At 45.5% G+C, this 27,308-nt stretch overlaps 1 protein-coding gene across 2 annotated transcripts in view; it reads right to left on the bottom strand.

Annotated features, from left to right (window-relative positions):
- The window catches only part of LOC118365176 (retinoic acid receptor alpha), a 191,610-nt gene that overhangs the window by 36,328 nt on the left and 127,974 nt on the right, over positions 1-27,308 (bottom strand). The window contains exon 1 of one of the 2 annotated variants that reach the window (XM_052490712.1): positions 25,177-26,290. The exons of the other annotated variant lie outside the window; for it this stretch is intronic. Within the exon in view, the coding sequence (XP_052346672.1) occupies positions 25,177-25,351 (175 nt within the window). The 5' untranslated portion in view covers positions 25,352-26,290. Of the gene's footprint in view, positions 1-25,176; positions 26,291-27,308 lie in introns of those variants that run through there. 2 annotated transcript variants of the gene reach the window in all.

Raw genomic sequence — 27,308 nt, 5'->3', positions numbered from 1 at the left:
GAGACTATGGGCCATTAGATCACCCTGAGGGAGACTATGGGCCATTAGATCACCCGGAGGGAGCTATGAATTAGTGAACGTACGTCTCCCAGTGCTACACTCCCGCCATTTACCCTCTCGCCAGAGAACAGCCTGGATGGGATAGAGGCCACTGTTTCCCTCTGAAATATTTAAACGGCCCAATAATTGTAGTGCTACAAGGTAAATGGATGAGGCCAGCAGAGGAGTTGGTGAGGGGGCGGGGGTGTCTGTGTTGTAGAGTAGAAAAGTAGAAGGGGAAAGTGGAAAAAAGCAGAGGAAGAAGAGGGATTGTCTGTGAGTTTGTCTGCGAGTGTGTGTGTGTGTGTGTGTGTGTGTGTGTGTGTGTGTGTGTGTGTGTGTGTGTGTGTGTGTGTGTGTGTGTGTGTACAAGTGAACGTGTCAATCAGAGGGGTGTGTGTGTGTGTGTGTTTTTTAAATATTTTTTTTATTTCACCTTTATTTAACCAGAAGGGCTAGTTGAGAACAAGTTCTCATTTGCAACTGCGACCTGGCCAAGATAAAGCATAGCAGTGTGAACAGACAACACAGAGTTACACATGGAGTAAACCATTTACAAGTCAATAACACAGTGTGTGTGTGTGTGTGTGTGTGTGTGTGTGTGTGTGTGTGTGTGTGTGTGTGTGTGTGTGTGTGTGTGTGTGTGTGTATGTGTGTGTGTGTGAGAGTGAGATAAAGAGAAAAAAATAGGGCAGAGCATGAAAGAGAAGCGGCTGCATACCTCGCAGCAGCAGCAGCGTTGGCGGTAGTCCCTGGGGGAGAAAGAGGATCCTGGTACAGTTGTTAAGCCTCTCTCTCTTCTCTCCTTTCAAAAGACTCACTGTGACTGTACTATACACTCTTCTTCTCTCGCAGACAACATTCGGCTCTTCTCTCAGTCTTGTCATGCAAGCGGGGAACCCGGGACAGACATGGGACAGATATCAAGACTAACTCACGGAGTGAGGAAACTAAAAACAAGGACGATGAAAAATGTAACTTTGTTACTTTCTCGATACGGTATCATGTTAGCGCCCTACTCATGCTGCACAGAAGTTAACACACTTGAATAATGCGATATATAATGCATGCGGGAATGTTGAAACTGTTCATTACTGTTCGCAAAACAATGTCCCATACAGGCTAGAACACTTTACAATGCAAGAAGATACCGGTCGATTCCAGCTTTGTAGGCAAAATGTTCTTCTAGCGTGTAGCTGAAGCTATCAATTGATTTCAAAGTTGATTGCCACCAAAACGTTTTTTAATTCACTTAAAATTGGTCTCTTTCTCACGCTTCTCCCAAAGATTATCTATAGAGATCGTCAGTTTGTAGTCCTAAAAAAACAGAAATGAGTTACTTCTGGTTCATTCAGCCCTTCCTATGGGGACAATTAATGGGGAAAGAATAGGGTTTCGGGATAAAGGCCGGATATAAGTTCTGAGGATAACACCGGCTTAGAAAATCTTATACGTTTTGTTCTATGAGATAATATCAGTCAGTTAACATGAACTTTATGAATTATTATTATTATTGTGTTTTTTTTTACATAAATGCTTCAAAATCTCACAAAAAGCGACGCTAGCTGAAGAAAATGAGCTCATAGAACAAAAAATGTTCTCCTAAGCCCGTGTTTACCACAGACCTTCATTCATTTCACCATCGGCCGTTCATTTACATTTACATTTAAGTCATTTAGCAGACGCTCTTATCCAGAGCGACTTACAAATTGGTGCATTCACCTTATGACATCCAGTGGAACAGCCACTTACATAGTGCATCTAAATCTTTTAAATCATTTCACCATCGGCCGTTCATTTCACCATAGGCTTGCCTCCAACAACTGACTCCGGGCTGCCCCCCTCTTGCCTCGTGCCTCGTGAATGACGTCATTACTGTTTAAAAAATAAATAATAATAATTAAACCTTTATTTAACTAGGCAAGTCAGTTCAGAACAAATTCTTATTTACAACGATGACCTAGAAACAGTGGATTAACTGCCTTCTTCAGAACAACATATTTTTACCTCGTCCGCTCGGGGGATACGATCTAGCAACCTTTCGGTTAACTAGTCCAACGCTCCAACCACTAGGCTACCTGCCACTGCTAAAGAGACAACGAGCACTTTTGTAAAATAAGCTACTTCTATGTAAATGTCGTTGATCAGTACAATAAAATTGGTCCCAAATGGAAAGGTAAGAGATTGCTTATCATCTGTGGCCCCATGAAATCAGCCAAAAATAAGCTCAACAACAAAGGTCATGCACACATATTCATTTACCTCTATCGTCAATAGGCCTATTGATTTACCCAGTTTATAAATAAAGATTGATAATTCAAATACATTATTACCATGATGTTGTCATGGAGTTAGATTGGTAAAAACAAACTGAGTGTCTGACTGTATAGATGATTCATTAATGCATAAATGACTGTCTCTGAAAAACGTCAAACGTGGTGATATTTAACTCAAAAGATTCCCAACGATTCAACAGAGCAGAAGCTGAGTGTATCTGTCTGGATCAAGTGCCGTTCTGTGACTTTGTCTAATATGCCTTGTTGTTCTTGCAGTGGTATCGTTGTGGAATTGACTATCGTGACGGTACTGCGAATCGTGATACTGAACCTGGTACCGAAGTCAACATCCTGGTACCGTGACAACACTATATACTGTGCATCTCAGCTAACTGGGCGGTGTCAGATGAAGGCTAGTCTTGGACAGCGATGGCTGTCAGAATCTAAACGGTCTCGTCACGGTTGAAACGTTCATCAGAGTTCCTCATTGCTGTCCTCGTCACGTTAGACCTGGGTAGAGGCGCCCGTGTACACTGACGTATGTGTGCTTGCTTAAGTGTATAGGAACGCGTGTGACCGTATGTGAGAGAGCGGAGGGGAAAAAGAGAGAACGAGCTAAAAGGGAATGAGAAAGGGGGTCAATGAGGTGACAGCACAGAGTGCAGCTCATATGGGCAGGCAGAGAGAGCGAGGCAGCGTGAGAGAGAGGCAGAGGGAGAGAAAGAGAGGCAGAGCGCAAGGCAGAAGGAGAGCGAAAGAGAGATCGAGAGAAAAAAAGGCAGGCAGGCAGGCAGCCAGGATTTAGGTCATTCATTGAGGCAGCCAGGCCAACTCCAGATCCAGCTCTAGACTGTCAGTTCTGTGTGAGTCACAGGCCTGGATCCAACCCAACAAACCCCCAACTTACAGATACACACAAACGCACAGGGTGACTCATCGCTCCAAGCTCCGGCCTCTGGCCCCCAGCCTCTGATTGGTGGGCCGGAGGACTGTTTACATGGCAGAAAAAGTACATGAGATAACCCTGAATGGTCCCCAGGGCTCATACTATTGGCAGAGAACACTTTCTGTTGGAGGGAAAACGGGGAGAGAGACATCCTTTTGTTTTGCAGAGCATTTCACTGTATGTAAACAGACCAAAAGGGTTACAGTATGCAACCAAGGTCATGGCTCAAAGTGTGAATATGCCAGAGGGGTTGATTGCAATGACTGGTGAAAAAAACAGTAGGCATGTTTTAATGCACAATTGCCTTCTCCTGCACTGTCCTGCATCTGCAGTTATTTCTGCCCATTGTGCATCTCTTCCCTTCTCACCTTGATCCCCCCCCCCACACACCAGAGTGAGCAATCAGTGCCTCTCCCTTTTGTGCTAGCAGTGGGGGAGAAGAGTGGCAGTGAAAGCATTGGGACTAGGGGCTAAAGCCTGGCAGCGAAACAACAGGGACCGGGGCTAAAGCCTGGCAGCGAAACAACAGGGACCGGGGCTAAAACCTGGCAGCGAAACAACAGGGACCGGGGCTAAAGCCTGGCAGCGAAACAACAGGGACCGGGGCTAAAGCCTGGCAGCGAAACAACAGGGACCGGGGCTAAAGCCTGGCAGCGAAACAACAGGGACCGGGGCTAAAGCCTGGCAGCGAAACAACAGGGACCGGGGCTAAAGCCTGGCAGCGAAACAACAGGGAACGGAGCTAAAGCTTGGCAGCGAAACAACAGGGACCGGGGCTAAAGCCTGGCAGCGAAACAACAGGGACCGGGGCTAAAGCCTGGCAGCGAAACAACAGGGACCGGGGCTAAAGCCTGGCAGCGAAACAACAGGGACCGGGGCTAAAGCCTGGCAGCGAAACAACAGGGACCGGGGCTAAAGCTTGGCAGCGAAACAAGAGGGACCGGGGCTAAAGCTTGGCAGCGAAACAAGAGGGACCGGGACTAAAGCCTTGCAGCGAAACAATAGGGACGAGGATTAAGCCTGGCAGCGAAGCCATTGGGACAAGGATTAAGCCTGGCAGCGAAGCCATTGGGACAAGAGTGAGCCTGGCACCAGTCCATAGTCCACTGGGGGGAACCGGGTGGTTAACCACCATGTCATCTCTGGGCTTTGCGCCCCAGCAGACAATGGCATGGTAATCCCACCATCTGAGCCCAGCATATCGACCAGAGGGAGTACCAGGGGTCAGTACTCTGGTCCATTAGGCCAGGCTGGGTTAGGGCCAGTCTGGGCATTCGGGCTGTTGGCCCGGGAGGTTAGGACCTCGTTCTGGGATATTTGTGCGTTGTTTTTTTGTTTTTTTGCTGCGTAACATTTGAGCTGTTATCTGTGGTGCTGTTGTAGGATATTGGACAGAGGTAATCAGGATTAATCACCTTGCATGACAGAGTGGAACTCTGTTTCTGCGAATTATAGTAACCTGGGTATTGGTCCAATCCCAAAGTATAGAGGTTTTGGGGCAATTAGCCTACTTGGTTTTTGTGAATAAATTCAATTTCCTAGTAAGGATTGGTGGGTTATATTTAACTGAAATAAAACAAGTCTGTTGACATCCTGTACTTTTCAAAATACTGGGTTTCAGTCATTTAACAATGTATCTAGATTTGAGGTTGACCGATTAATCGGAAAGACCAATTAATTAGGGCCGTTTTCAAGTGTTCATAACAATCGGAAATCCATATTTCTGGACAACGATTTGGCCGATTTTATTATTATTATTTATTTTTTAATTCTTTTTTTAACTAGGCAAGTCAGTTAAAGAACACATTCTTAATTTCAATGACGGCCTAGGAACGGTGGGTTAACTGCCTCGTTCAGGGGCAGAACGACAGATTTTTACCTTGTCAGCTCGGGGGATTCAATCTTGCAACCTTACAGTTAACTAGTCCAACCACCTGATTACATTGCACGTCACGAGGAGCCTGCCTGTTACGCGAATGCAGTAAGCCAAGGTAAGTTGCTAGCTAGCATTAAACTTATCTCATAAAAAACAATCAATCATGATCACTAGTTAACTACACATGGTTAATGATATTACTAGTTTATCTAGCGTGTCCTGCGTTGCATATAATCAATGCGGTGCGTATCGTTGCTCCAATGTGTACCTAACCATGAACATCAATGCCTTTCTTAAAATCAATATACAGAAGTATATATTTTTAAACCTGCATATTTAGCTAAAGGAAATCCAGGTTAGCAGGCAATATTAACCAGGTGAAATTGTGTCACTTCTCGTGCGTTCATTGCACGCAGAGTCAGTGTATATGCAACAGTTGGGCCGCCTAATTTGCCAGTATTTTACGTAATTATGACATAACATTGAAGGTTGTGCAATGTAACAGGAATATTTAGACTTATGGATGCCAACGTATTTCACTGAAAGAATAAACGTCTTGTTTTCGAGATGATAGTTGCCGGATTCGGCCATATTAAATGACCTAGGGCTCGTATTGCTGTGTGTTATCATGTTATAACTAAGTCTATGATTTGATAGAGCAGTCTGACTGAGCGATGGTAGGCAGCAGCAGGCTCGTAAGCATTCATTCAAACAGCACTTTCGTGCGTTTGCCAGCAGCTGTTTATGACTTCAAGCCTATCAACTCCCGAGCCTGGTGTAACCAATGTGAAATGGCTAGCTAGTTAGCGGGGTGCGCGCTAATAGCATTTCAAACGTCACTCGCTCTGACACTTGGAGTGGTTGTTCCCCTTGCTCTGCATGGGCGACGCTGCTTCGAGAGTGGCTGTTGTCATTGTGTTCCTGGTTCGAGACCAGGGAGGAGCGAGGAGAGGGACGGAAGCTATACTGTTACACTGGCAATACTAAAGTGCCTATATGAACATCCAGTAGTCAAAGGTTAATGAAATAGAAATGGCATAGAGAGAAATAGTCCTATAATTCCTATAATACTCATGTTAAAAGGAACCACCAGCTTTCATACGTTCTCATGTTCTGAGCAAGGAACTCAAACGTTAGCTTTCTTACATGACACATATTGAACTGTTACTTTCTTCTCGAACACTTTGTTTTTGCATTATTTAAACCAAATTGAACATGTTTCATTAATTATGTATTATATTAAGTTAAAATAAGTGTTTGTCCAGTATTGTTGCAATTGTCATTATTCCAAATAGATTTTTCAAATGTTTTATTTTATTTTTTAAAATCGGTCGATTAATCGGCATCAGCTTTTTTTGGTCCTCCAATAATCGCTATCGGCGTTGAAAAATCATAATCGGCCGACCTTTAATCTAGATACATTTTTTTTAACTGTTCAAAATGTTTTTGTAAATATGTACAATTTCATATTTGACCCTGGTCATCGAGTTCAGAGTTCATAAACTGGAGCTATGGAAGCCTAGCAATACCAGCTAAGTATAGCAGATGCTACACTAGCTAGCCAGCCTCAGGGGGACAGAAGGAAACCCCAGTGAGGCTCCCATTTCTGCTGCTGTGACATGCCAGTGTCTCCCTCTTCTCTCTCTCGCGTGCGCTCTCTCTCTCCTAGAGGAGCTCAGGGAACAATGGGCTCAATGATTTCCTCAGACCTGCCCTACTCAGCTCTCTAGTATCTCCCATCTTCCACTTTAAGTCTTAATCTCTCCCCCCTCGCCTTTTTCTTCCCCTCCACTGATCGCCCCAGCCAGCCTCTCCAGGGCCCCTCTTCAGAGCCAGAATTAAGAGATATAGGGAGAGAAGAGGAGGGGGGGAGGAGAGTGGGGGTGTTGCTTGGAGCTATTGGTGCTGGCTGACTCACCTGTGTGTGTGTGTGTGTGTGTGTGTGTGTGTGTGTGTGTGTGTGTGTGTGTGTGTGTGTGTGTGTGTGTGTGTGTGTGTGTGTGTGTGTGTGTGTGTGTGTGTGTGTGTGTGTGTGTGTGTGTGTGTGTAAGGAGAGGCAGATAAGGAGAGGGAAAGACTTCTCTCTTTCGGTACATCTACTTCCAATCACAACAACAACCAATAATTACAACCAATGTTTTTACTACTATACTTAAGCTACAACTGTCATTACAGAACTTAAAGCCATGACAACAATCATCAGGTCTGTAACCACAAACAGCACAGACGCTCCTTTTGCTGCAAAAAAATGACCATCAGTGACCATCAACAACATCTTGAGTTACACTACATTTTTGAAACAGTTTTATTTCTGTTGTTAACACTTTAACCCATTTCTACGACTCAGTTGGGATTTTGGACTCGGGGACATAAGTTAGCGTCTGAGCCGTGGCGCTGGGAGATAACAGCATGGTTTCAACCAACCCCCCTCTACTTCCACCCACCCAGCAGTGTACCATGCCATATGCCTCAGGAGGTGGGTTACAACTTCTCACAGCCAGCAGCGTGTTGTACCCCAAAGCTGGGCTAGATCGACATCCTTCCTCCCAGCCGTGAGTGTACCATCTGCCTCGGAGCAAGGCTCAGGGCTGGGCTGGAGGGCATTTTTTCGGAGTCTGACTGGAGAAGAAGAGACCCCCACGAGGCCTGGTGAAATGCCAGAGCACTCACATCGTTTCATGCATGACTGCAGAGTGGAACGTGCGCCATGGGGCTGGTTGCTGGCTTGTGTCTTTAACACGCCATCTTCTCTGAGGGGGGAAACTGTGACTGGCCACTTGTGTTCTCGATTGTGTTCTGGTACATTGCGGCTGTCTGGAAAAAGCAATGGTCGGTAGCTATGGGGCAAATAGGGAAATGAATTCCCTGCTTGCAACAGACAAACATGGTAACCACAAAAAAGTTGAATATTCAAACAAGAATACTAGCGATTGTTGCTAATTGTTTCAGAAAAGGTGTCCCTACTTTTCAAAAACAAGGGCCTGGAGCAATAGGCTGGGCGTATTTTTTTATATACAGTATATATATTTTTTTACAATCAACAGAAACAGCGTTCCCATTTCCCAAAACAAATCAGGACAGACCTTTAACTAAAAAAACACATGTTCGCAAAACAAATCACTTCAAATGTCTAGAACATACAAGAGTATTTTGAAATCATTCAGGGACTAAAGTAACTGAATGGGAGAAAACTGTTATGCTTTTTCTTCATTTTCTGCAAAGCCTTGGAGGCCTCAGTGTGGCTGTGTAATGGTTTTTACTCAGGCATGTGCAGAGGCCAGCCGCCGTGGGCAGAAATAGCCTATATCATCGCGTGGCCAAGCTCAGCTGGGTAAGACTCAAGTGACTGCCAGTGGCTCCTCCACTCCTCAGCCAAAACCGACCAGCACCAAAGCACATTTTTTTTGTTTTGAACGAGAAGAGAAGCCAAGACAAGAAATCAAACAGATAAGTGTGGAGAAGGAACACGTGAGGTGGGGGGGGGGTTCAGTCTATATCTGTCTCTCTATTAAAGGCTGGAACCAAAACAGAACTGTTGCTAAAAACAGAGACAACTTTGTCTCCTCCTCCACAACCAAGCTGAGAGGAGGAAATAGGAGCCAAACGGGGAAATGGTTTAATTAGATCAAGATTAGTAATGAGATTAGCCCTGTGTATGTCAAGTATGTGTGTCAAGTGAGTGAGTCAAGCGTGTGTGAGTGAGCATGTGCGTGTGGTAAAAACCACCACGAGGGCTGACCCAGGGACCCGGGCCTGGGGTTCAATGGTAAGGCCCTGTCCCCTTAATAGAATAAACGTGATAGCTTGATATAGATCTTAGCCCGAAAATACACAGAGGAAACTAATAAACAAACACTAATCTGTTCCGAGTCTGAAACAGATCCAGAGAAGGCATGGCTTGGCTTTCTGCATGTTTTTAGATGGCTGACCCTGAAACAGAGCAATGGGCTCTCGTGAAGAGGGAAGAGCTTAGTCCCAGCTCAGGGAGTTGACCTAGAATCAGTCTCACAGTAAAGAGGAAACAGCACAGTCACAACTAACAGTACTGACCTAGGGACAGTCTCTTTTTTAATTTGTGCATTTAACTCGGCAAGCCGGTTAAGAACAGAATTCTTATTTACAAAGGCGGCCTACCCCGGCCAGACCCGGACGACGCTGGGCCAATTGTGCGCCGCCCTACGGGACTCCCAATCACGGCCGGATTTGATGCAGCCTGTGTTCGAACCAGGGACTGCAGTGACGCCTCTTGCCCTGAGATGCAGTGCCTTAGACCGCTGAGCCACTCGGGAGCAGTTACGGCTGAGGGAACTGACCTTGGATAAGTCTGAGACTAGCAATGACAGTTCAGTCACTACTAACATAGCTAGGAGCTAGGATCAGTAGTAATGTTAGAACAGCCCAGTCACAACTAACAAAACTGAGCTAGGATCAGTAGTAATGTTAGAACAGCCCAGTCACCACTAACATAACTGACCGAGGGCCAGTCTCACAGTTTGTATTAATGAAGAAACAGTACAGCCACGGCTGAGGCGACTGATCTAGGATCAGTGGTAATGTTAAAACAGCCCAGTCACAGTTGAGGAGATCTGCAATCTCTCAGCGACAGCCACTGACCTACATTCAGCTGCAGTGTCTGAGAGGGAGGCAGCACTGGGGGATTTCTCCAGAGGTAGGGGTGTGTGTAAGAGAGAGAGACTGAATGGATATAGGAATGTGTTTGAGTCTTTTAGCAAATGTGTGTGTGCCTCTATAAGTAAGCATGCGTGTGAGACTCAGAACCCGCTTCAACGGCAACACCCTTTCAATTCCCCGAAGCATCTTCAGCGCAGCTTGACTCTCCTACAAGCACTGTGTCATGTGTATACAATCATGTGCATCACTGTGTGTATCAACTGCAAATAAGTCTGCGAAGGTCTCCCTCCCAAAGGGTACGGCACTGTTATTCTTCTGTTTAAAAAGGGGCATGTTGAAACGCCTCTAATGTCAATGAGAGTGTTCATTCGTAAAGGACAGACAGAGAACGAATGTGTGTATCTGAGCGTGTGGAAGGACGAAGTGTTGGTTGGTTTGTCATAACGAACGAGAACCGACCGTTCACCTACACCCCCCTCACCCCACCCCTCCTGGGATAGACGGGAATGATCACATTCAAAAACTCAGTGGGAGGGTGGGGGGGGGGGCTACTGAGCCTGACACCCAAACCGGGACAGTGGCTTTCTGCAGGGGATAAAGGAGAGGAGGAGGGCAGGGAGGGAGGGGGAAAGGGAGGAAGAGAAGGGTATGACAGGAGAGGTGGAAAGAGGGGACGAGGGAGTGAGAGAGAGACAGAACAGAGAAAGGGGTTGGGACTGTGAGAAGAGGGGGCCAGGAAGATGGGAGACACCGAGGGGAGTTGGATGTTGGAAGATGGGAGACACCGAGGGGAGTTGGATGTTGGAAGATGGGAGACACCGAGGGGAGTTTGGATGTTGGAAGATGGGAGACACCGAGGGGAGTTGGATGTTGGAAGATGGGAGACACCGAGGGGGGTTGGATGTTGGAAGATGGGAGACACCGAGGGGAGTTGGATGTTGGAAAATGGGAGACACAGTGGGGAGTCGGATGAGAGAGACAAAGAATGAGGAGAAGGGGTCCTGGGTGGCGCAACGGTCAAAAGCCCTGCACCACAGTGGGGTTCGATCCCAGGCTGTGTCACAACCATAGGACGGCGCTCAATTGGCCCAGCGCCGTCCGGGGGAAGGGGGTTTCCTTGGCTCATCATGCTTTAGCGACTCCTGGTGAAAGGGCCGGGTGCCAGGAAGCTGACCCTGGTCGTCAGTCGAACGGAGTTTCCTCCGACACCAGGTGCCGTAAACTCCCAAAAATATTTTTGGGTGAAAAAAAAGAAGGACGATGAGAGGGAGAGGGAGAAAGAGGGATAGAATCAAAGTGGTGCAACGGTCAACTTCCTCAGTGTGGGGAGACGGGTCTGGGGAGAGCAGGGGGGGTTGGGTGTCCGGCTGGCAGGTCGACCGGCCGACCGGCTTGGTCTGTTTACACTGTCTTTAGTGTGGCTTAAAACCTACAATCCCTTTAATTAGCTCTTCATTTAAAGAGATACTCCTGTACTTTTGTATAGGTTTTAGCCGGCGGACCACTTTTTAGCCAAGTGGTCACGGATAATTGCATACTACGTTACATTGGTGCAGATATGTGCACCGCATCACTTCTCTCCCTTTCGATATCGGCTGTGTTCACTGAGCCGTTGGGCCTGCCCTGCAACCTCAAAGGATAACGCTGGGCAGGCCTCTTGATAGCCGTCACTCAAATGTGAGCGGCTGAAGCTCATTGGCTAGAACTCAAATTGGGGGTTGGCACAGTACAGTTTAAAGAAAAACTGGCAATAATTCTGCTCATAGATTATGCATGCATGAACTACACAGACACATCCAGCCCAAAGCGGGAAGTTAAGAAACAACTTTCTTAGTCACCAACAACTGCCACACAGCTTTAACCTAAGGCAACCACGACCCCAAGGTGAAGTGTCTGTGCCTCTGTTAGTATACGGTAAGTAGTGTGTGTGTGTGTGTGTGTGTGTGTGTGTGTGTGTGTGTGTGTGTGTGTGTGTGAGATTTGAAGTAGAATAAACATGTGAAGATGAGGTTCATCAAAACAGCAGAAATAGTATTATATGATTCTGTCTTTGGGGGGTGACGCCAGCCACTATTACATTTGTCTCGAGTTGTTTCTCTGGCTCCTTAATCCAAAGTTTTAAGTGCTTACAAACCCTCACCCGAGTCCTCGCTCGAATGAGCGGCTAACTGACGCTGCGTTTTCATCGCCGCTGGTGACTAATGGCATTCTCCATGTTCACGCGTTTGCAGATCTGACACAAAAAAAACGCACGTGCCCTTCTGGCAATGACATTAAATCTAGGACAGGTTTTGGGCAGGGAGCAAAGGGAGTGAGAGTGTGCGAGATGGAAAGAGAGAGGGAAGGAAGGAGGGGTGCTATGACGGGATGGATCGAATAAACATCTTTCACTTCTTTCATAGATGCGCAGATTCACCCAAATGGCCATGCTCTTCCCCCTTAACACAGATAAACTTGTGTCTATACTTGATAGTATAGTAGCACCACCCCAGTGAGCTATATTGGTTGAACGGCGTCTTTTCAACCAAAAGTACGTCTTTATATCGCGTTGTGGTTATAGGGACCACACCGAACTACTGTAACTTCAGAAGGTATTCAGACCCCTTGACATTTCCCACATTCTGTTAGGTTACAGCCTTATTCAAAAATGTATTACATTGTTTTTGTTTTCCCTCGTCCATCTACACACAATACCCCATAATGACCAAGCAAAAACAGGGTTTAGACATTTTTTTTTGCTAATTTATTAAAAATAAACAACTGAAATACAACATTTCTCTGTAGATCATCTCAAGCTCTGTCAGTTTGGAAGGAGAGCGCCGCTGCTCAGCTATTTTCTGGTCTCTCCAGAGCTCTGGCTGGACCACTTAAGGACATTGAGACTTGTCCCGACGCCACTCCAGCGTTGTCTTGGCTGTGTGTTTAGGGTCGTTGTCCTGTTGGAAGGTGAACCTTCTCCCTAGTCGGAGGTCCTGAGCGTTCTGGAGCAGGTTGTTTTCCTCAAGGATCTCCCTGTACACTTTGCTCCGTTCATCTTTGCCTCGATCCTGACTAGTCTCCCAGTCCCTGAAAAACATCCCCACAGCATGATGCTGCCACCACCGTGCCAGTTTCCTCCAGATGTTGACGCTTGGCATTCAGGCCAAAGAGGTCAATCTTGGTTTCATCAGACTAGAGAATCTTGTTTTTCATGGTCTGAGTGTCTTTCGGTGCCTTTTTGCAAACTCCAGCGGCTTTCATATGCCTTTTACTGAGGAGTGGCTTCCGTCTTACCACTACCATAAAGGCCTGCTTGGTGGAGTACTGCAGAGATGGTTGTCCTTCTGGAAGGTTATCCCATCTCCACAGAGGAACTCTGGAGCTTTGTCCGTGACCATCAGGTTCTTGGTCAACTCCCTGACTAAGGCCCTTCTCCCCCGATTGCTCAGTTTGGCCCGGGCGGCCAACTCTAGGAAGAGACTTGGTGGTTCCAAACGTCTTGCATTCAATGGAGGCCATTGGAAGCCATTGCGTTCTTGGGGACCTTCAATGCTGTAGACATTTTTTGGTACCCTCCCCTAGATCTGTTCCTCGACACAATCCTGTCTCGGAGCTCTACGGACAATTCCTTCCACCTCATGGCTTGGGTTTTACTTTAACATGCACTCTCACCTAGACAAGTGTATGCCTTTCCAAATCATGTCCAATCAATTGAATTGACCACTGGTGGACTCATCTCAAGGATGATTAATGGAAACAGGATACACCTGAGTCTCGTAGCAAAGGGTTTGATATACTTATGTAAATAAGGTATTTCTGTTTTTTAATTATTTAAAAAAAAAAAAAATTTGCTAACATTTCTACAAAGCTGTTTTTAACTTTGTGGGGTATTGAGTGTAGACGGCTTGGGACTTCTTTTTATTAAATAGATTTTAGAATAAGGCTGTAATGTAACAAAATGTGGAAAAAGTCAAGGGGTCTGAATTTTTTCCGAAGGCCCCTGGTCAATAACAGTACGCTACATGTTTACACTAGCTCCTCTTACCTACAAGGGCCAGGTAGAGAGACACCTCGATACCGATGCCATTCAGAATCACCCTGACAGACAGATGTCTGTCAACACAACAACAGGAACAAGAGAAGGACACACACGTATTAGTGCATTCTCCTTCCGGGGACTGATACCCCAATCAGCAGTGTACAGGCTGCTGTTCGCAAAGACACTTGAGTATGTGCATGGGATCCCTGTGTGAACTGAACCCACGACCTTGGCTTTGCTAGCGCCGTGCTCTTACCAACTGAGCCACACAGTCTCCTGTTCATTACCGCATCGGTTCAGACAGTGGTGTTCAAACGACTCCCCGGGTCGATGGGTCGTTGCGGTAACTCGATGGAGGTTGTCGGCTCATTAGGCTAATGTGCTAATTTGAAGTACCCTACGGAGCTCATCTGCATAATTCATTAACTGGCAGGTGAGAGGGCGACGGGTGCTTTCATGGGATCGGGTTGGCACAGAGTGCGTGTGTGTGTGTGTGTGTGTTTGGGATTGAGTGTGTTAGTGAGTTTGGTATGGAGTTTGGTGTGTGTGCTTGTGTGGATGGATAACCAGTGGTGTTGTAGTACTCGAGTCGAGGACTCGAACATGACTCGTGACTCAGGCTTGGAATCAGAAAATCTCTGAATGTAGCATAATTTAATAGACTAAATACAGCGGCAAATGTTATAGAGCTGTGTTATCTAGTCATCCCTTAAAATGTGCAACAACGTAACAGAATTTAGATTTCTTTTTAAATGGTTGGACCGTAGCTTTTAGCAGAATCAAGGGACTTGTGACTCAAGTCTAAAGGACTCGGACTCAAACACTGGGGACTTGGGACTCGACATCGAAGTTTGGTGATTTGACTATATCAAATCAAATTGTATTTGTCACATGTGCCGAATACAACAGGTGTAGTAGACCTTACCGTGAAATTCTTACTTCTTACAAGCCCTGAACCAACAATACAGTTCAAGAAATAGTTATGAAAATAGACTAAATAAAGTAAAGTAAAAATACTATTAAAAAAAGAACACAATAAAATTACAATACCGAGGCTATATACAGGGGGGTACCGGTACCACGTCAATGTGCCGGGGGTTCAGGTTAGTCGAGGTGATAAGCAGTGGTTACAGGCTGAATCCTCTGACCTTTGACCCTCTCTGGGAATCCATGATGGGCAGCCACCCTTCCTTTCCACCCCCCTTTGCCCCCATATATCTCCCTTCGCTCACTCCTGATGCCCTCTTCCCCACTGAGCAGACACCACCCCCACCACCACTCATCTTCATTCCCCCCTGGGCCTCCTGCCAGTCCAGGTTTTGGCCGGCAGGCTGTTCTCCCTCCCCTATTTTTACAGCCGCATTTTACAAGCGCTCTTCGGTTTCTCTTTCTTGCCCTCTTTTCCTTGGTGTTTTAACGGCGTGTAAACAGAAGAGTAGACGCCCCCCCCCCCAACCGTCTGGTCTGCTCTTTCTAAGTGCTGCTCCAACCACGCAAGTTATGCCTGTGTGGAATTCAAGCCTCATGTCCAAATCACATTAGTTAGCGCTTAGCATTAGCAGCACATGTATATTACTTAGTGGTGGTGTTGAGGGAAGCCACTAAGTACAGCCAGGGGAATTCCATGGGAGGGAAGGAATATCATATGGATTGATAGCTGGCTAAGTGTACAGTCTTCGCTGCACCTATATTTATTGTAACCTATACATTTGTAATTGGCTAACCTTTTCGCTATAGCCTACATTTTTTGGAGATTATTTTTTTATATAAGACTGTTGCATCACCCTTATTTACCTTCACTTCCTTCATTCTATCCGATCGCTTATAGCATATCCTTCCTTCCTTCCTACCTTCCTTACTCAGCGCAATCCACACAGAAGAGAGAAAGATAGAATGGAAGTCGGTGGTTTAGGGGTATGCGAGCAGACCAAGCCCACAGGCTGAGAGTGGCTTAGGCAGGTTTATCCACAGCCCAGAAACTGTCAGTGAGCTTGGGCACAGCGTTCTTCAAATCCGCCTTAGCACAGCACAAATAGACATCCATCTCGCTCCAGCTCCCTTCCCTTAGCTCTCCCACTTCTGAGTAAAGTCCCGATCAAGAGAAGGAGACAGAGGACAGAGAGGAGTGGATTATTGAGAGGAAAAACAAACCCTCAGACCAAAACAGACATCAGACACTTTAGGGCTTATTCTAGGCCAAATGCTATAGACCTACATTCCACCACAAGCTCAGCTCGCTGCAACCCAAACACTAACTTGGAGTGGACCGATCCTAATACCAGGGTTCATAGACATTTTGACAGATGGAATTTCATGACTTCTCCGTGACTTTCAACCAGATTTCCATGACCAACAACTGTACGCACAAAGAAAGTCAGGTTATATGTTATGGACACGGGGAGGCTGCTCTCTGATCCCATGTACCATCTCCTGTCACAGAGCAAGACACTTAACCTCCCGCAAAGTAGAACACCTGTTAGGCAACTGTATAAAACACATGTGGTCAACCCTCAGTCTGGAGAGCTACTGGGTGTGCAGGCTTTTGATACAGCCCTGCTCAAAACACGTCAGAGCCAGATTCTCAAGGTGACCGTCGGTGGAACGGATTTTTTTTGTGGGGGGGGGGAGACACACGCCATAAAACATTGACACATGGTAATGATAGCGAAACAGTTAACTAGAGGGTACAAGATATGTTTTTGAACTGGCTACCTAGTTTAATCTGTTCTCTCTCGTATTTTATAGGCTAGGCCTATGTGCCGCTGCAATGTCCGGCTGTCTCCCTCTCCTTGAGCAACGGCCCATTCGTCTCGCACCATGCAGGGGATGCGCACAAACGGAGATGCACCCGTGTCATTCCCATCCTGGCTGATGTGTCGATTTTTATTTGACTGCTAAAATAGTACATTACCAGATATTCATTTCCACGACTTTCCTAAAACATTTTGGATTTGATCATTTTTCTAAACTTTTCCAAGCCTGGAAAACACCATTTTTAAATTCCATTGACTTTCCATGACTGTACGAACCTTATAATACAAACTCATGGACAAAATAGAAAAGTAAGTACACTTGCAAAAGTCTTTCATAAAACTTTAACAAACGTAGGTATACTTTTGCATATAGACTACAACCAAAACTGGACTTATAAACCCTTTACAAATCCTTACTAAAGTATACCACAAATAATATGCTATAATATTTCATTTCAAGTGAAGGACCCCCGTAGTTCCATTCGAACACTGTCTAGACCACACAGCTGAGGACTAACAGAATCACGGGCCAACCAGCCCAAGCCCCAGATGCAACACTCCCAAACTCCCTTCACGAAACAGACACAGAACAATTCCCAATCTCCACTCTATAATACCAAACACACAGCGCCATATCCTGTACCAGGCAGCACAACAACAGGGCTGTCAGGCCATTAAATCATTAAGTTGTGCAACGACCGTCTGCTAGTAAGTAGACTTAGCACTAGCAACAGGCTGTTCAGTGGGAGTTTAAAATGGGAGTTTGTGGTTTCGCTGCAATTAGTTCCCCCCTCTTTAAAAGAGGCGGCATGTTAAAAGAAGCGGGCGTGATTGTGGAGCATACTGGCACGGGGCCTGGGCTCTAGGGTGGAAGATAAGCCGCCCGACGGGTTACGAAATCCTGCCCTCTGGTCCTCTCTCTCTGTCTCTGTGCGGGTGAGGTATATGATGTGATAATGACCGCTAGTGTCTGTCAGCCTTCCCCCGATTACAGAGGAGCTAGGCTAATGGTTAGCCTGCAGGTACGGGAGTGTCTGTCGCCGCCACAGTGCGTGTGTGTGTGTGTGTGTGTGTGTGTGGTAAATAAAGTTGAGTCGTACTAAAGATGGGATCATACGTTTTCGGCTGAAATGTGAGATGGGTGTAAGAACCATGAGCACAAGAGGGAAGTGAACGAGACGGAAATCAATTACGTTTCCAAAACGCACCTTACGCGAGGAACTTTTCCAATCCTCGAAAGTGCAAGAGTTTGACCGTTCCGCAACACAAGAAAGTTGCGCGCTTGGGGCACTTCACACAACAGTATCTCCTTTGTTTTGGACACAGACCGTTGAAGTTAGAGTAGCCACTTCTGAGTGTGGAGCCCAGCTTTACACAACAGGCTTATTACTCATGGTAAGAGGGGAGGCCCCCGAAACACAGAGCTGCAGCAGCAACAGTAGAGGAGGCCCTCGCTTTAAAAAAAACACAGCTAGATCGTATACCAGCTGGCAATCCCTTAAGAAAGCACTGCACCCCCGTCTCAGACGTCACACACTGCATGGCAAAGACGTGGGAGGGGGAGTAGGGCCACACGGCGGCTTTATTGACACACTGTGGCCAAGAGGAGAGTGCAGCCGCTACCACTTTTGTTGACTGCACCGAGTGTCTGCTGCCAGACTGCTTATTCCTCGCGTCTCTTAAAAATGCAGAGCCAGGCTACTACTGGTCGGGCCAAACCACGGAAACACAGAGCAGACGCTGCCAGCCATGTTGGGCTGTTGGCAGGGTCAGAGAGGCCGCCCGCCTGACTGTCCGCGAGATCTGCATTTGACAGCGGGTATCTGCCACGCTGTCTGGAGCGCAAACTGCAACTCCCGAAAAGCCACAGTAGGCCAAGTAGACCGGAACATTATTTTTTACGACCCCTTCCTTTTCTTCTCACTCCCTGCTTCCTCGTTTTCTAGCTGTCCCTTGCACCCTCTCTCGCTTCCTCTCTTGTCGTCTTTCACTTACCACGCCCCCCCCCTCTGTCTTTCCTTCTCCTGCTGCCTTCTCTCCACTTACTCCTTGCCGGGTGATCGTTCCCTGCCGGTGCGGCGCTGTCCATGGGAAACAATTAAACGCCACATGGTCTTCCTTAGTACGGACTTCCTTTCTGAGGCGGCACAGGAGTGCTGTGACGGCCATCAGGCTCCCAGCAGCCAGCCACACACACACACACACACACACACACACACACACACACACACACACACACACACACACACACACACACACACACACACACACACACCTAGAGCCCCTAGACCAGAGGCAGCTGGAGGAATCTAGGCAGGCAGCTGGAGAGGGAAATTCAAAGTGACACGGTTTCCTCTTTGGATGCCAGGACTTTTTAAAAAATGAATGACACGCCACCAAACCAGACTTGACTGTGCTTGTCTTTCCGCATGCTCGCTAATGCAATGTAAAAGCTAAATATAACTTACGGTGAAGACGTGGACATAAAGGTAGACTTAGTCCAGGAATTGAGGAGATGGGCTGAAAGTCTAATCCTGGAACAAACTCATTTCCTGTGGCCAACAGAGTGAAGAACAACAGTGTAATAATTATTGAAGCCTGGGTGCCCGTTTGTTTCTGCTCAACTCCCAATGGAATTGTCATGACAAAATGTTTACCTTGCCAATGGAGTACGCAAAAGCACACACACAGATATGGGACCAGGCTATCAACGTCCTGGTCTGTGGTTATACTCCAGGCTCTAATGGGCCGTCTCATTCCAGGCTCCAGTCTCCTCCCCTGCCTGCAAGACTCTTCTCTGGGCAGCAGCAGCAGTCGGGCATGATGGAGGACATTTCAAACAGCCTGTGATTGACGTGCCCCGAGTTCCGTTGTGCTGGGTGGTGCCTCTCGCTGCCCGGATGAGGTGTGGGGACTTTGCCAACAGTGGAGGCAAGGGTGCTTGAGTTGAGTACCCACTTTTACTAGGCGTTGCTCACACACTCCAACAAAGATTTTTCAATTAATTTTTTTTAAAGGGGAGCGCCTTCATGCCAGGGAGTGTCTGAGCTCGCTCAGGCATCGAGCCTATCCAATCACAGGTGTCAGTCACTACCTCAAGGAGAACACTGATAAAACAGACAGACTTGGTGGCTTATTCCCCTCCCCGTCCTATCCTACGACAAACAATATCACTCAATTCAATAATAATAGTTAAGGCTTGCTTTAATAAAACCCATCCCAAATAGACGTCGTTTTAAACAAAAGACACTAAAGTGTCTGTCAACCCAACGACTTCCATTCTACGCCAAAGTGACCTACACTGACGTGGGAACGGCTTGGGGGGACTTAAGCTCAAAATAACCATGCTTTCTGACTTGAGTGCTCTGGGGGATTATCCCGAGGAGGGCTGAAGTAAATGGCACTTCACTCAATAGCACTTTACTGCCGGGACTGAATGGCTGTCTACCTCTTTGTGAGCTGCGATTGCCACAGGTTTGTTTTGGCATGAAATGGTCGACGGCAGGGTGCCCGGCAAACATTCCTGAATCGAATGGGGGCTTCTCTTCCTTTCAAAAAGTCTGGCAAAAGCTGGGGCTATAGTTCAATTTAGCAAGGTGGCTGCTGCATATTTGGTGAGTGTTGCTGTGCGCACAAAACAACATAGTTAGTCATCCTCAGCCTTCACACAGAGCACAATATGAGCGAGAGCGAGAGAGATGGTGGGGGCAAAGCAACTTTGCACTGGGCCCGTCTCCACATCAAAGTTTGTCTGGATCTCTGAGCTGTTTTTAAAGTTGCACTATGCAGAAATCGCTCTGCGATTTCCTGGTTCCTAATACTCTAATTTTCAGTTCAGTTCCAGTTCATTTGACAATATAAGCTAGTATTGTGTAGAGAAGCATTGTACCATATAAACTGTTATGAACTATATATTTTTTAAGTTGTTTGAAGCTGGTGTACAAAAACAAAATAAGACACAAAAACAAAACTTAAGAACGGGAAGAAATAGTGCACATAGAACAGATCGACAACTCACATTTTGAGTGGCGCAGCATTCTAAGGCACTGCATTTCAGTGCTAGAGGCATCACTACAGACCTTGGTTCAATTCCAGGCTGTATCATAGTAGGCTGTGATTGAGAGTCCCATAGGGCGGAGCACAATTGGCCCAGCATCGTCCAGGTTAGGGCGTCATTGTAAATAATCGTTTGTTCTTAACTGCCTTGCCTAGATAAATAAAGGTTAAATAAATTCTATGTGAATTTGGTCGGGTCGCCCAAAAAGTCACATATTGCCACTATAAGACTGGGAGGCTGATATCCCTGGGTCTTGTTCAGAAGGGCACACGTATAGTAGGGCTGGGTCATACACCATCTAATTTGTGTTTTTGTGCGATATTCCAAATACCTATATTGGCAAGAATCAACGTTCTCATTTTTTCCCGTTCTTATGAGTGTTTATGTCCTCTTGTTCTCCTGTCTTTTTGGTCTCGTCTCCTGTGCTCCTTCTGTGCTGCGTGCAATGGCTTATAGGCAGTGCACCTTCCAATTCTCTCTCACACACACACACACACACACAAAGCCCCTCCACCTGCCACTCACAACAAAGATAAAAAATCCCTCCTTCCTCTCTGACAAGCGGATACAACTCACAATTTGCATTTGAGTTTTGGTCCAACGGAGTCGTTGCTCATATGCCCACCGAAGCAGATTGAAACACTATTTTACTGTAATAGCAGAGAAGTTATCCTTTCTAAAGATACCCCTTTTCATGCCTCAACTCCTGGAATTGCAAGCAGTGCAGACGCTACCAAAACGAGAGTATCAATGAACATTGATTCTGGAAAACGTATGCTCAGTTTGTCACACGCGGCAGTGCGGTGCCTACCGCTAGCGACATTATAGCCAAAGACTTCTAAAACAGACTACACAGCTCGTATAAATGTGCAATAAGCATAAAGCACTAATATTAGCTGGCTACTCACGAGCATGTGGGCTTGAGAGGTTGTTTATGAGACCTGTGTTCATGTTCTATAATGCCCGCTGCAAGAAGTTATTATGAGTGGTTCAGGTTGTTTAAACAAAAAGTGGCATTTTCATAAAGAGACTTGAAATCCAGATCAGTGATTATGCGGTGAAAGGCTCATCTTTTAGGCCATAGTCGCCCAATGATTTGCAACGCAAAACAGTCATCTACTTGTCGGACAAGTTCACGTCTGCAAGAACTCCCCTGTTCCATTCATTTCCAAAACGTTTTGTCTCTACTGAACAGGACCCTGGTTTGTGACTCAATTCAAGACCCTGTTGGGATCCCAGCAGTGTTGTTCTCTCATTGGGACATTGCTATTATGGGAGACCTTCAAAGAGCGGCTCTGACTGTCTGACTGACTCAGCTGAAACTGAGAAAGGGCTCTGGTCAACTTTCACTCTCCATGACCACAACAAGCAACTATCAATATCAAAATAGACCTAAAAGTGTAGGGATGAGCATGCTACCAAAATCTCTCGGTGTTTAAAATTAAAGATACCCAAGTTAAGAACAAGCTTTTTTCAGATTGTAGAATATATATATATATATATACAGTTGAAGTCAGATGTTTACATACACTTAGGTTGGAGTTATTAAAACTCATTTTTCAACCACTCCACAAATTTCTTGTTAACAAACTATAGCTTTGGCAAGTCGGTTAGGACATCTAATATATGCCATTTAGCAGACGCTTTTATCCAAAGCGACTTACAGTCATGTGTGCATACATTCTACTTATGGGTGGTCCCGGGGATTGAACCCACTACCCTGGCGTTACAAGCGCCATGCTCTACCAACTGAGCTACAGAAGGACCCTATACTTTGTGAATGACACACAAGTAATTTTTCCAACAATTGTTTACAGACAGATTATTTCACTTATAATTCACAGTATCACAATTCCAGTGGGTCAGAAGTTTACATACACTAAGTTGACTGTGCCTTTAAACAGCTTGGAAAATTCCAGAAAATGATGTCATGGCTTCAGAAGCTTCTGATAGGCTAATTGACATAATTTGAGTCAAGTGGAGATGTACCCGTGGATGTATTTCAACGCCTACCTTTAAACTCAGTGCTTCTTTGCTTGATATCATGGGACAACCAAAAGAAATCAGCCAAGGCCTCAGAAAGGAAATTGTAGACCTTCACAAGTCTTGTTTATCCTTGGGAGCAATTTCCAAACGCTTGAAGGTACCACGTTCATCTGTACAAACAATAGTACGCAAGTATAAACACCATGGGACCACTCAGCTGTCATACTGCTCAGGAAGGAGATGTGTTCTGTCTCCTAGAGATGAACGTACTTTGGTGTGAAAAGTGCAAATCAATCCCAGAACAACAGCAAAGGACCTTGTGAAGATGCTGGAGCAGACCGGTACAAAATTAGCATTATCCACAGTAAAACGAGGCCTATATCAACATAACCTGAAAGGCTGCTCAGCAAGAAAGAAGTCACTGCTCCAAAACCGCCATACAAAAAGCCAGACTACGGTTTGCAACTGCACATGGGGACAAAATATTGTACTTTTTGGAGAAATGTCCTCTGGTCTGATCAAACAAAAATAGAACTGTTTGGCCACAATGACCATCGTTATGTTTGGAGGGAAAAGAGGGAGGTTTGCAAGCCGAAGAACACCATGCCAACCATGAAGCACGGGGGTGGCAGCATCATGTTGTGGAGGTGCATTGCTGCAGGAGGGACTGGTGCACTTCACAAAATAGATGGCATCATCTAGATGGCAACATCTCAGGAAGTTAAAGCTTGGTCTTCCAAATGGACAATGACTCCAAGCATACTTCCAAAGTTGTGGCAAAAATGGCATAATGACAACAAAGTCAAGGTATTGGAGTGGCCATCACAAAGCCCTGACCTCAATCCTATAGACAATTTGTGGGCAGAACTGAAAAAGCATGTGCTAGCAAGGAGGCCTACAAACCTGACTTAGTTACATCAGCTCAGTCAGGAAGAATGGGCCAAAATTCACCCAACTTATTGTGGGAAGCTTGTAGAAAGAAGGCTACCCAAAACATTTGACCCAGGTTAAACAATTTAAAGGCAATGCTACCAAATACGAATTGACTGTATGTAAACTTCTGACCCACTGGGAATGTGATGAAAGAAATAAAACATTCTCTTTACTATTATTCTGACATTCCACATTCTGAATATAAAAAGTGGTGATCCTAACTGACCTAAAACAGGGATTTTTTTAAAACAAAGATTAAATGTGAAAAACGGAGTTTAAATGTATTTGGCATTTCCAGAGACATAAGGTGTATGTAAACTTCAAGACTTCAACTGTATATACTTTTTTACTGTGGGCGCCACCTCATTATCTTTGAGCTTAGGTCTAAATCCTAACCTCTCTCCGTGTCTTCCTGAACCTCTTTGCCCCCCCCATCTGAGAGGCATAAATACTTTGGTCAATTGTAGCCATCTCCATTAGAAAGCAGAGCTGAGCCAGTGAACAAATGATCCCTCCGACGGGCTTACACAAGCTTAGCATTGTTGACATGTCCGAACAGTCGCCGGAGGACCGAGTTTCCAGGCAGACTATGACCATCAAAACGTCACAGGTTGCAATGTGAGCCCATAGCAGGGATTTTGTGTTACATGGGTGACTCAAGCACGACTCATTCCACATTTACCATTGATAGCCTGGCGTTGTTTTCGAATTGACAATCTAATTGAATGTTAAGGATGGAAAAGTAGTGTATCAAGGGCAAAACATCATCAACCATTGTGATAGGTGACCTCTAAAAGTGCTGAAGCGTGAATTTGGGCAAAATTATTCCATCATCACACTTCTTGTGAATTTGGAGCAGACATGTTCTAAATATAAACCTAGTTTCTTCTCATAAGTCACAGACACTGACTTGTTGGCTACGAAAAAAAAAAGAAGATGAATGATTCAGCAAGTTACCAATACATTACCTTACTATCCTACATGTGGTCTTTGGACATTAGACTCCACTGAAGGCTGTAAAAAAAATGCAAGCAAAGAACTGCAAGGATTGTGTATCTATTTGGTCATACTGATCAATAAAGATCATTGAAAATGTACTTGTTTGGCAAAGTTACGCGAGTCAAGTCTACATTTTTCTCCCACGTGAGAAAGTAGGCCTAAGCTTTATATAGCACGTCGTTGTATACATAAACACTAGTAAAGCAACACAGACATGGCCACATCGTAATGAGTCACAAGGGGCCTCAAGCATGGCATGGTTTACGTTTTTGCAAGCAATGTAATACCGCGGTGAGTATGGATTTTCCACAACGTTACCTGTGATGTTGCAAATAGATTCTACATGTTTTTGCAAAGATAAACTGTTGCAGGGCGACATAACGTGACGAGTTGGCTAAGAATACCAATTCAGATGAATTAAATCAAGTAAAAACTGTCGACAAATGTAAATTTGGCCTACATGCAATAACTTCAAACAGAGACAGAGCATGAAGCCTACGGAAGAGTGAAACATAACAACTTGGAGTAATGCTTTTGTTCATATCGCCCAACAATCAATATCTACGGATTACATTACGTATGCGCCTTTGGTACATGCATGATTTCTTACGACAATCAATTACTGCTTGGTCGAGAACAAGTGAAGTGGAAAGCAACATACAGTGGTTTGATCCATTCCAGTGTTGATTTCTGATGGACGAACTGAAGGGACGGTGCGCCGCAGGTACGAGGCTCTTATCGGGGATTAGACATCCTCGGTTCTGGTGGAAGTAATCCATAGTTAAAAAACGGTTCGGACTAGGGGTGAGTCCCACCACATCCTCACTGTCGTACATCACGCAAAACGAGCTGCAAGCCCGAAATAGACAGCAACTGTCCCCTGATCTCCTCCGGTTCGAATAAAGAAGACGAGAGAGGGGTTTTCAAAAACACCGAGCGCAACGAGGGATGTCATCACATGTCGCAGGGAAAGAACGCATCAGAGGGTGTCCTCTCCAACAGAGTTGTAACAACATTACAACAACGTAACAACTTCTTGTTCTCCAGCCCGCGCGATAAAGTGACGCAACCGACCTATATTGTGGTTTAATTCAGTGGGCACAAACTGTTGTGATTATGAAAAAAAGAACTACAGCAAACAAATTATAAATGTTCAAACAAATGATTCCGTCTGTTATTTGCTCGGCTCGTTTTGGGAATATGAGTCCACGATTCACTGTTGTCGAACGGTGTTCCCAAAGCTGTAGACCAACTCGGGCGACACAGGGATTCAAGTGGACCACGCTATCCCCCGTCGATCTGCCTTGTCCTTCCAATGCAAGCATGTGTGGAATACAAGTCCCATAGAAAAGTCGCCTATGACAACTTCTTGTCCATCACGCTCCCACCGTCAGTTACGTGTCCCCCCCAATCTCATATTTAGAGATACAGTACCGTATGTTGCCTCAACAACCGAATCAAGTAGAAATCGGTATATCAATTCCAAATCGCCCCTACCACGACAACACCAGAACGGATAACATGTCCAGGAGTAATATCCGATCTCTTCGATAGACGACGGAGAGCGCTATACTCAGTTCATCTCAAATACAACAGGCTTAAAATTCGTCGAGAATCTGTTGAGCATCCTGTTGTTTTCGTGATCGCTGCCTTACATAAGGACACTTGACGGCCGGCGTCCATGTCTTGTGAAGAGACCTCTGCTCACAGTTCATTCGGTTTCCAAATCCTGCCCTGCAATTTTTTGTGTTTTTTTTTGTGTGACGAGTTTCAGCAGCTGCGTATTAGCTCCACCTACCCAGCCTCACTTTTCCGTCCTTAAACCCTCAGCTGGGTGTCTAAAACCGGAAGCATCCCGTTAAGGGGGAAAGGATAACAGAAAAGACGAAGCCCGTAAACCGATGCATGCTACCTTAGGTTATCCTTCCTCTGGCTATGGCCAAATGTAACGTTCTCAGTTTGTAAATCATAGAGGGGAGGGGAGGGGAGGGGAGGGGGGTATTTGATGTTGTTGAAGGTGTTCAACCAGATCTATACCAAGTATCTATTCTGCATGAGATTTGAGGTGGAACATGATAATTACATGATACTAACAGCCCTAATTGATCTAATGACTGTAGTGGGACTTGACAGCAACTGGGTGGTATTTAAAAAAAAAAATAATAATATAATGACTGAAGTCGGCCAATGGCCCTTTAAAAGTGCACTATGTCGAAATCGTTGTGCCATCTAAACAGCTTTGAAATATATTTTCCATAACAAAAAATATTGTACACTGAACAAAAATATAAACGCAACATGTAAAGTGTTGGTGCCATGTTTCATGAGTTGAAATAAAATACCCCAGAAAAGTTCCATACACTCAAAAAAACGTATTTCTCTCCAATTCAGTGCACAAATTAGTATACATCCCTGTTAGAGATCATCTCTCCTTTGCCAAGATAACCCATCCACCTGACAGGTGTGGCATATCACGAAGCTGATTTAATCAGCATGATCATTACACGGGGCGGCAGGGTAGCCTAGCGTTGGACTAGTAACCGAAAGGTTGCAAGTTCAGATCCCCGAGCTGACAAAGTACAAATCTGTCATTCTGCCCCTGAACAGGCAGTTGTTCCTCATTGAAAATAAGAACTTGTTCTTAACTGACTTGCCTAGTTTAATGAATGTTTCAAAATGTTCTCAGTTTGTAAATGGGGACAATAAAAGACCACTAAAATGTGCAGTTTTGTCACACATCACAATGCCACATAAGTTTTCATGGAGCATGCAATTGGCATGCTGGCTGCAGGA

Source organism: Oncorhynchus keta, chromosome 32, assembly GCF_023373465.1.
Source record: "Oncorhynchus keta strain PuntledgeMale-10-30-2019 chromosome 32, Oket_V2, whole genome shotgun sequence".
Taxonomy (NCBI): Eukaryota; Metazoa; Chordata; class Actinopteri; order Salmoniformes; family Salmonidae; genus Oncorhynchus; species Oncorhynchus keta.
This window is presented reverse-complemented; position numbering and strand designations above follow the sequence as displayed.